The sequence below is a fragment of the Cryptomeria japonica genome, chromosome 10 (genome assembly GCF_030272615.1).
Source record: "Cryptomeria japonica chromosome 10, Sugi_1.0, whole genome shotgun sequence".
NCBI lineage: Eukaryota > Viridiplantae > Streptophyta > Pinopsida > Cupressales > Cupressaceae > Cryptomeria > Cryptomeria japonica.
In genome coordinates, this window is record NC_081414.1 from 663,382,555 (window position 1) to 663,393,847 (window position 11,293).

Sequence of the window (11,293 nt, forward strand, 5' to 3'; positions counted from 1 at the left end):
CGAACTAACTATTGAGCAAATGCGAATTGATATACTATCAAATGCAAATTATTGTTGTAGCAATTGCAATGTGATCACCCATTGAAGGGGAGAGCATAATACCTATCCCTTCGAAGACACAAAAAGCAAAGTTCTTTTTCTCCTTCCATTGCAATGATTTTCATTCTAAGTAGAGATGTTGCTCCACACAAGCATGGTGTTTATTTTTAACCTTCATAGCAATTGTGAAAAAGAAAACAGGTTGTTTGTGGTTTATTTTATTTGCACCAAACTGAAGTGTTTCTAAGCTACCCCTATAGAGAAAATAGCGTTAGTAGACACATGGTGGGCTATTCAGCCTAATTTTTTTAGTTATAGAGCTCTGTCTTTTCACAAATAGAGAGAAATCCTGATAAAAACCAGAACTAAATAAAGACAGAATGTGAAAAACCTAAACTTCCAATTGCGAACTAACTATTGAGCAAATGTGAATTGATATACTATCAAATACGAATTACTATTGTAGCAATTGCAATGTGATCACCCATTGAAGGGGAGAGCATAATACCTATCCCTTCGAAGACACAAAAAACAAAGTTCTTTTTCTCCTTCCATTGCAATGATTTTCATTCTAAGTAGAGATGTTGCTCCACACAAGCATGGTGTTCATTTTTAACCTTCATAGCAATTGTGAAAAAGAAAACAGGTTGTTTGTGGTTTATTTTATTTGCACCAAACTGAAGTGTTCCTAAGCTACCCCTATAGAGAAAATAGTGTTAATAGACACATGGTGGGCTATCCAGCCTAATTTTTTCAGTTATAGAGCTCTGTCTTTTCACAAACAGAGAGAAATCCTGATAAAAACCGAAACTAAATAAAGACAAAATGTGAAAAACCTAAACTTCCAATTGCGAACTAACTATTGAGCAAATGCAAATTGATATACTATCAAATGCGAATTACTGTTGTAGCAATTGAAATGTGATCACCCATTGAAGGGGAGAGCATAATACCTATCCCTTCGAAGACACAAAAAACAAAGTTCTTTTTCTCCTTCCATTGCAATGATTTTCATTCTAAGTAGAGATGTTGCTCCACACAAGCATGGTGTTCATTTTTAACCTTCATAGCAATTGTGAAAAACAAAACAGGTGTTGGCATTATAACAGATAATAAGAGATTGTTGGGATTTCAATTAGGATATTGAGAAGGTTGTTGATGATTATGGATATAACTGATTAATGATGTTTACTGTCTTAATATTATTATTTTGTCATTGATGTCAAGAAATTGATTTTCTAATTCAGTATGATGTTGCCATATCTTAAGAAGTATGATTTGATGAGTATAAAGATGTCGGTAAAAGACACAGAAAGAATGTGATGAATAAGGGGAGGAATAAGTTATTCAATGGGCAACTATTACCGAGTTAGACAATGATGAGATCATGACATTTAGATTGTTTTGATATCCTACATATGTTGTTGATTGTAAGGTTAATACTATACTATATTACCGAGCAAAGAACCTAGTCAATAAACCCTAAGGAACCTAGTCAATAAACCCTAAGGTTATCGCTATCGATTAATGAAGGCGAAATGTCTACCGAGTGAAGTTTAATATTTACCGAGTTGCAACCAAGCTGTAACAGGATGCATTAAATGATTAAAAGCGTTATTTAATGAAGGAAGCTGATGAGCTGGAATTGATTAAATGATTGGTATGTCATGCATGAAGTTTGTTAAAGAATCTATGGCAAAGGAAGATCAGCAGGAAGATCTACAACTCATATTGAATCGCAATACCTTAGCACAAGTTCCAAGAAATGCATGCAAGTTCCAAGGCAAGGTAAAACGTTTTCAGATCGAAGGATACATTGAACCTGGTCAAGTTTGAAGATCTGATGGCTATGATTGATCATGGGATATGTGGTCAAGGAGATTAAGCGATTAGCAAATTGTTTATAAATAAGGAACTGTTGATAAACAATGCATGCGGGCAAGTGTAAGCACGGGGATGGTACATAGTGATTACCGAGCACAGAAGCTTGAAGACCTATTTGAATAACAGAGTATAGAGCCCAACAGAGGGACAAGATAAGTCCTATGACTAGATTGTTTGAGCAAATAAGAATCTGCTTTAGCATTTTAGATGTGAAGTTGCAGATAGATTTTTATTACCGTTATTTTGTGAAGTGACAGAAAATCTCTTAACTGAGTGGACTTAACAGTCTTATTTGTAAAACCCTCTAGCAAGGTGACATTCTGATTGAGTGTTTGAAATCTTTTAACAAGGTCACCTCTAACAAGGTGAAGATCCTAACAGATCTGAGGGAAATCCCTTAACCGGGTCACATCTAGCAATGTGTTTGTAATCTTTAACAGGATTTGCTTTTAACCGAGAATATTCTAGAAGAGTATATTTCTTAGTGGGTCTGAAATCCCATAGTGGTTTTTCCCTATTTGGGTTTCCACGTTAAATCTGGTGTTATGAGTGTTATGATGTTTATATGCTTATGAGTTTGCATGTTTAGTAGTTTTGGTTATATTGGTGAAGTATATGTTACCGAGGTTGAATCTGTTGTTTTTATAGAAGATTAAGTTTGTATGATTCACCCCCCCCCCCCCCCTCACATCTTATTAGCTTGGCATCTATACTTACATTAAGTATCAGAACTATCAACAAGTTGTTTGTGGTTTATTTTATTTGCACCAAACTGAAGTGTTTCTAAGCTACCTCTGTAGAGAAAATAGCATTAGTAGACACATGGTGGGCTATCCAACCTAATTTTTTCAGTTATAGAGCTCTGTCTTTTCACAAATAGAGAGAAATCCTAATAAAAATCGGAACTAAATAAAGACAGAATGTGAAAAACCTAAACTTCCAATTGCGAACTAACTATTGAGCAAATGCGAATTGATATACTATCAAATGTGAATTACTGTTGTAGCAATTGCAATGTGATCACCCATCAATTGCAAATTGATATAAGATCAATTGCTCATCAGTAAAAAAAAAATTGAATTTTTAAGAAACAGCAGAAAAAGACAAAAGATAGAGAAGTTATTTGGCAATTATGTTATCCCACACAACCTGAGCCATCACATCGATGTCGTTGTAGAATTTGTACTTAGCTAAGAAGCAGTGGATATTTCTATGATACTGGGCAATCTCCTCTTTTTCCTCACTCTCATGAAGCTCCCTTTCTGCCTTTAGGATACTTTGATATGTTCTTTGTTCTCTCCTATGTTGTTTTGCCCTTCTTGCACCTGAAATTCTGAATGTTATCTTTCTGCCACTGGATTAGATACATTTTATACACATAAAATGAAATCTCCAGAATTTAATGATTTTTTTGGGTTAGGTGCACAAGATTACACAATAATGAAACAACAAAAGACTTTTTAATTTTGCAACCCCTTAAGGCAATTGCGAGATGTTTTAGCAATTGTGGTGCACTCTCTGAGCAATTGCGGTGCACCCTCTAAGCAATTGCGAAATGATATGATAGCAATTGCGAATTTTTGCATATGCAAGTGCAAAATTGAGATTCATGTGTACGTACGAATCTACAAAATCATTCAAAACAGAAGGTGAAGGTTAGCATGCTTCACGTCAAGTTCACCAAATGTATCTAAGGGTAAATTAAGCATAAATGACATAAACAGATTATCAAAGCGAATCACTAACTCTAGTCTAATCAAATTACTCCTAAATTACAATGAAATAAAGCTAACATCAATTGAATTATGAAATGAAACTAATTAAAAGCTCCCTCAATTGATGCAACATGGCTTCCATTACTCTTCTCCAATTTGTGTGGTAGGTGGCTCTCAGGTATTGCACTGGAATTCCTACATATGATTAACACAAATATTTTGAAGACTGTGATTCTTTGATTCTTGATTCTGAATGCTACATTGAATTGATGAAAATGATCTTGTATTTATAAATTTTCAACATAGATGGGGTGAGAATTTTGAACTCAAGTCCTATTGGGAGACAACTGATTTAGATTGATCAGTTAACAAAGTTGATTGATTTGTTAACTCAATAGATTGGAGAATGAACTAAATAAATTAGCTAGTGAACTCAATTGATTAATCAGTAGAGTGAATTGACTAGCTAGTTGACTAAATTGATTAGGGAGATGACTGATTATATGGATTAGTCAAAAAAAGGTGATTGAGAGTTAAAAAGGATGATTGATGAGTTAACTGATTAGATAACCGATCTGATCAATCAGTTCTGATTTTAGCATGTGTTGTAAGATTTTGAAATTGAATTTGATTCTCATTTTCAATTTGGATTTGAATTTGGACTTTCGAATGCTGAAATGCACATAAAATTAATTGAAATTCAAATTTGGTGAAATAAGAATTTGGTAGAAATGAAATGAAATTAGATGGAATTAATTGGAATTATAATTTGAAAAATTGGAAGAATTTAATTAATTAATTTAAATAATTTAAATGAAATTATTTAAACATAGGAAATTGAATTAATTAAACAATCAAGATTATTTAACTAAAGAAAAAACTACAATTAATTAAATAAATAATATTTAATTAATAATCAAGATAAGGTTAATTAATTAGAATGATGCAAAAGTTGAAATTGGACAATTAATAATGATTTGAATTGATTAGAAGAATAAATTAATTTAATTAAATAATTAAAGAATTACTTAATTAAATCGACAAATAATTAATGTAAGATCGATGAGACATTTTTAAGTGTCTACAAGAACAATTTTAACTCTCGAATTCTTGCTCTATAAGATTAACCAACATACATGCAACCATTACCCAATTTAATGTTGCATGTGCAATTTTGGTTTGCTTTGTTCAAATTTGAATTTAAGAATAAACCCAAGCCAATTCAATTCTAATTAAGCATTACTCGCCAACTCCTAAAACAAAACTCTCATATTATACACCTAAGAAATATATAAAATGGCATCACCCCTAAATCATTTCTATCAAGGCAAAGAATCCATCATCCATCTATTATCACAACCCCTCCACATCTATCTACCAAAAAGAACTAACATCCAAACCTCTTGTCAATCACCAAATGAGTCATATCAAAATCCTAAGTCACTCTAGTATCTATTGCATCAAAGTCTCAAGTCTCAAGCATTTAACATCATCACAATTGCACTTATTGTTTTTATATTTCAATTGAATATTCAACTTTACTAAAATAAGAAGTCTTAAAGATTCTCCATTACCATAACAAGTTCCGAATATGCTTTTCTAACAGCTAATTCCTAATTGCAAAAACAAACACCAAGCAAAACTTTACTACAAGTACCACAGTTACAAAAATCAATCACATATGCACTAAAAAAACAAATTTCTGAAAACAACTAAGCTGAAATTTTATCATTCTATTTCTAAAACTTCAAATATTAAAGAACAGTAAACTAAGATTCAAAAATGATTATCAAAACAACAGACATTTATCTATCAACTGTTAAAATCAATTGTCCGTTCAATTAATTTTCATATTTCTAATTTTCCCCATATAATATACATCACAACTCTTAATTAAATTAATTGTACTATTGCTATATTCATCTTACCTACAATTTTTAAAAAGAATCCAATCGTTTAACTCTTCAGATCCAGTCATAATAATTTTACAAAGCAAACCATGTTAGTGAACAAAAGCTAATTATTATTATACATATCACAGTGGGGATCATCAATTCATGGCAAGTTCAAGACACAATATCAACCGCAAGTAATATAAAATTCCCACACTTACATTGTTTATGATCAGTTAGACATTATCTGATTGAGTTCGAAGTGCATGAGCATGCCTCTACAGTCTTACTCCAAATATTTCCATGTCAGGAATACCAAAATGCCATCCAAATTGCAATCCTTTCACCAGCTCAGGGCCCCCAAAATTGATACATACATATCTGGCAGAAATCAAGCATCTGCTGGTGTTTATCTACTTACACTCTCGATCATTTCTTGTTTTGTCGAATATACAATAATCATTTATGAATAAGAACAGTGGTGTCATTGTATCAATCGATTCATATACAAAAAGAAGCATCGTTTAGCCACACTGGATTGTGAAAAAATAACCCCGCATGAATGAACAAAAATTATACACAGCAAAAAAGTATTGTGCAAGCTAATAGTGCAAGTCACCCTTAGATGACTAATCCTCATCACTATCTGGCCCATCGTAAGAATACTCGTCCTCATATGGCGATTCGTAATAAGCCTGTAATTCATTCAGTTCATCGTGAGCTTCTGAAATCAATGAGAAAATTCTTAAAATGTACAAGGTTTAAACTAGGATGTTAACTAACCATATCAATAATGCCAACTTCCGCCGAGTCACCCTCTTCGTTAAACTGTATCACAAAGATATAGATTCAAAATGATTGGTCATTCATTGATCTTAAAAGTAGATGCGGTATTGTTATTTCACCGTAGAAACCAAGCCCACCTGGCGGAGTTCTTTATGATACTTAGCCAGGGCACGCTCATATTCCATTCTTAGTTCATCAGCCCTCTCATTGTAAGGTTGTTTATCCTACAACCAAGATGTTGAGGACATCAGAGAATTTTATTTAACCAAGCAAGACAAAACCCACTAAAATGACTTTAAGAGCTAAAGTTTTTCAACCATGCAAACTAAAAAGCGTTCTCAAGATATTTAGAATGCAGTTCAGTGGAGGGGGCACCAACTCCTATTTTTCCTCTCAGGCCAGCTCATGCAATTGAAACAATACAGGAAAAAAAAAACTAAATCTCCCCAACAAAATAGGAGCCCTTCTTTTTTCCATTAATGTTAGGGTTCTGAGGACCAAGAAATCTCATAAGCAAAAAATAAAAGTAAAAATAAAAAAATTGCTACAGGATTAATTGAAATCTTTTTTTTAAAATAACAGTTTATTTTTTAAGATTACAGATTTGGGTGGAAAACATGGATGTCTAAAAATTGCTCCACCAACTTAATCTTTTATCTTACCACTTATCAATCATCTCAAATTTTTCAATTTTTATTAATTAATTTTTTTATTATTTTATAATATTATATTTATTATTCTTGAATCAAATTCATGAGACTGGGAACTTCCATAAACATGAGGTTTAAACTTTTAAGCTTAAACTGCATACAAAATTTATGACCATCCACTTTAGAATAATCTTAAAAATCTCAACAGCACCTACGGATATCTAAGGTTTTAGTAAGTGCTAGTAGGTGCTTAATAGATGTCTAGCATTTCCCTCACCAATTTGAGTACTTTTGTCTCTGACATTAAAAATTATTGGGATCTTAAATTTTGGAAGATCTGGACAGTATGTTTATACATGGCTTCTATTATTTTGGAAGATCTGGACAGTATGTTTATACATGGCTTCTATTATTTCTCACCACAAAATTCATAATTGAAAAAAAAAAAAAAAAACAATAGATCATTTTCTTTAAAAAGGCTTCAAACTTTTGTCAGCATTACCAGCTTAAAAATATTAGTCAGTGTCCCCCCCATGGGGCCATAGTCTACGAAAACCATAAAATTGACAAAGATCTGATTCAAACCTTATACAACTGAGCTTACAAAATTTACTTAGTGTCCCCTCATGGGGCCATAGTCTAAGAAAACCATACAATTGGCAAAGATCAGGTTCAAACCTTATAAACTGCCAAAATTATTGCCACATATTATACTATCCATATAGTTTTAGGTTAAACATATTTGATGTCCACTCGATACAAATTTAAACTTACCTCTTCTGTCATTGACTTCCATTTCTCAGTCCCTTGTTTATTTACCTGCATGAAAGAGTGCATACTTCAGTTTGTGCAGAGAAAACAACATGAAACTGGCAGTTTTTCTAACATTTAAAAACACTTTTTTCTCCTGAATAAGCCTCTAACCTCTGTTGATTCTATATGCTTTGTTTGTAGCTTTAAATCCCTTTCACAGACAAGAAGAATGTTTATGTATCTGTAAATTTGTTTGATTTTATAGCCTCTTGATTTTTGATCTGCTAAATATGTAATGCACGATCATATCAATCAACCCATATTTTCTTTGCCGAAAATTCATTCATCCCTAACCTACCAACGTACAGAAATAATGAGCTTAAAGGACAAACATATCTATTCACAGAAAAGACACCTCATAATAATAGTGTCATCCCTTTTGCCATTGCACCAAACTAAACCATCTTCAACCCAACATCTAACCTAAAGCCCTAAACCTGAAAAGAGGTGAAAACTTATATACTATAAACTTTAGAACTCACAATAAAGGACCTACCTATTATCAATATTGCTAACATACATCTTAAAATCATGGTTACCAGATTTGAAAAATTGGAATTGTTTGAGGCCAAAGAAATTCAGAAATCTAAAATTTTCAAAAGAAGGGTAAAATCCAGACGAAATTGGACAAATAAAACTGATCCAAAAAATCTGGCATAAACCAGATTTGAACCAAAAACAATCAGATTTGATAACTATGCTTAAAACCCCCAGAACCTAGAAAGAAAGTTTTCTCCACTTATCCATAACTTGAAAACAATGACAAAGAGAATAAACGCCAAAGATTGAACAACTAGTAAGGAATAACAAATATTAGCCTAGATTTTGTTTCAACATCTATGCAGATTATGTCATTTCTTGTTATTCCACTGAAGACACGGCCTGAATTCCCTTCCTTTTATGGATTTTAGATGGCTTTATTTCTAAGTACACAATTTACAGAGTTTCCTAGTAATAATTTTCTATTATTGTTTTACCATACAAAGTCACTTGTTGCCCTTTTTGTATAGTAGGGGATATGATGAAAACTGAAAAATCAAATCAAATAGCAGAGTTAAGGTTTGAATACCTCTTTCAAATCGGCATTACCCTCCTTAAATTTTGTTCTGAAGTTGCTCCTGCCATGAAAGACTTTCAAAGTAAGAAATCATAAACCCTAATTTTACTCTGGAAAACACTACAAATTTTGAACCTTACATGAAAATAGAAAATGCTGTCTGAGGGTTCTTCGGCGCCTGTGGGGCCCTCGGCTTTTTGGTCATCCTTGAAGTCTTGGCATCTTCTGCTTCCTTGTTTTTTCGTTTTTTTCTTCTCCTGCATGACAGTAAGAGTATTAAAAATATTAATGAAACTAAACCCAGAATAAGACTATTAAAAATACTAATGAAACTAAACCTAGATTAACACATTTTTAAGAAAAAAACATAAAAAGGGGTACAGAAAATCACAATTGAGATAGGTCCTTATCGGTAGATCTATTTGGGTGATGGTGGCATTCTGCAATCATGATCAGAAAAACAGAACATTAGTATGGCTATGAAAAATGCATGTCTTGAATTGTTAAAAATTAAACACCTAGCAATCTAGTTGAAGTCTGAAACGAATGCAATGCTCAGCCCCTTATATTTTTTCAAATGAATATATAATATAGGTTTAATTACATCAAGTATACATGAATCCCAGTTTGCAGAAGCTACCTTAGTGTTAGAAAAATTACAGGTTGTCATGTCGACAAAGCAAATTGGAAAAATGCCCCAACACTAATGAAGATATAAAAGATTTGTGTTAGAAAAATTACAGGTTGTCATGTCAACAAAGCAAATTGGTCAAGAAAAGTTCATTATGTTGAAGATCTCACATGGGAACTTGATTAAAAAGATTAGTTGTGGGTGGCAATTAAGGGTAAGGCTAGATTGTTAGTGGGGCAGCTAGACTGGGTCTGATCATCTATGGTGTGAAATAGGTAGATGGACAGTCTCCAAAGGAATTTGGAAAGAAAGAACGTGTACTTTCTACAGCAAAGGGGTAGTTGAACTGAATGGCATTTTATCTTTGAATGTGCTGCTTAACCAAAAAATTTATGATATATATGAGAACAATTTGAAGGAGGATTGTCTAAACCAAATTTTTGAGGAAGCGAGACTCCACAATACTACTGGTTTCTTGATAAAGATTTACAATTGAAAAATTGACATAGAAAAACACTTGAAGATGGCTAAAGATGTGATATCAGTCCCTTAGACTACTTATCTCATTTCCTCCACTTCGCTTTGACAGTATTCTACCATGAAGTTAAAAAGCTGATGTCCAAGGGATTGTGGTCTAATTCTAGGGACACTAATAGTCAGTAAAGCTATGGTCCAGTGGTAAATCTGCAGGAGTTTACTGCCCCTGCCCCTAGTTCAAGTATCAGGGCTGCATGCAGGTTAACTCCCCAGAGCGAAGAAATCAGACACTAATAGTCAGTAAAGCTATGGTCCAGTGGTAAATCTGCAGGAGTTTACTGCCCCTGCCCCTAGTTCAAGTATCAGGGCTGCATGCAGGTTAACTCCCCAGAGCGAAGAAATCAGGGACAGCGGTATAAGCAGCCAACATACAAAGCAAGAAGCAACATTGATACCCAGAAACATCCTAGATTACAGATCCATCAGTAGCACCCACATGGAATCAAATTCAGAGACACAAAAAACATAAATTAGTTTCTTGATTTCCAAAATAAAAACATGGGCAGCATTGATATCTAGGCTTACCCAAAGCCAATTTTATCTTGACATCCAGCTTGCAATCATGCACATCTAGAGCCCCAACAGGGACAGCCTTCCTACATTTTTTACTGCACAAAGAATAACACATTCAGCAACTCCTACCAGATAATCCTCCAAGAGATATACAATATGTATCACCAAAAGGATCGATGAAGGTAAAATGTGGGATTGGCGGCAGGGGAACTTACCAATTTGTAAAGCCACTGCCATTCTCTCCTCGTTTGAGTGAGACAGGTTTGGCACCCACCCTTTTTCTGGCTCTTGGAGCAGTGCCCACCATTTCTACTCAACTGCCAAGACTCCCTTTGTGCATTCGGTAAAACCTATTCCAGTGATACGAAAAAACAGCTCAAGATGATCTATAGAAGTAGAAGGCTAAACCAAAAGACACAGGCGTTTGACTAGATTGGATAGCCTAAATGCAAAGAGGGTGATATTAAGAAAAAATATGAGTTGTATGAATTTTAAAATCTCCCGCGAAAAGGCCGACATAAATGACCATGATTCTAGGGTCCTAGGTTTCTAGTTGGGAATGTTTTTTAATGGGTCATAGGTATGATAGCTACATCTTTTGACGACACAAATATCTATTAAGGAAATTAAACTTTCTCTAAATTAATTTGAGCTAATCGAATCAAATGTATGCACATTAATTAAAATGATAATAGGAAGTAATAAGTTAAATATTTTGGTGAAAAAATATAATATAGAAGCATACACAATACTTTCCCTTAAATTCTTTTTTTTTC

General features: G+C 33.4%; 1 protein-coding gene across 1 annotated transcript; it reads right to left on the reverse strand.

Moving 5' to 3' along the window:
* Positions 1-5,710: 5,710 nt before the first annotated feature.
* Positions 5,711-10,984, reverse strand: LOC131073321 (high mobility group B protein 3). Its single transcript, XM_058009732.2, has 9 exons — positions 10,733-10,984; positions 10,530-10,612; positions 9,228-9,276; positions 8,977-9,093; positions 8,849-8,897; positions 7,741-7,785; positions 6,454-6,540; positions 6,314-6,358; positions 5,711-6,225 (listed from the first exon to the last, which is right to left on the reverse strand). Exons 1-9 carry the CDS (start codon positions 10,822-10,824, stop codon positions 6,160-6,162), a joined length of 633 nt encoding a protein of 210 aa, XP_057865715.1. The 5' UTR covers positions 10,825-10,984; the 3' UTR covers positions 5,711-6,159.
* Between the last annotated feature and the right edge of the window lie 309 nt (positions 10,985-11,293).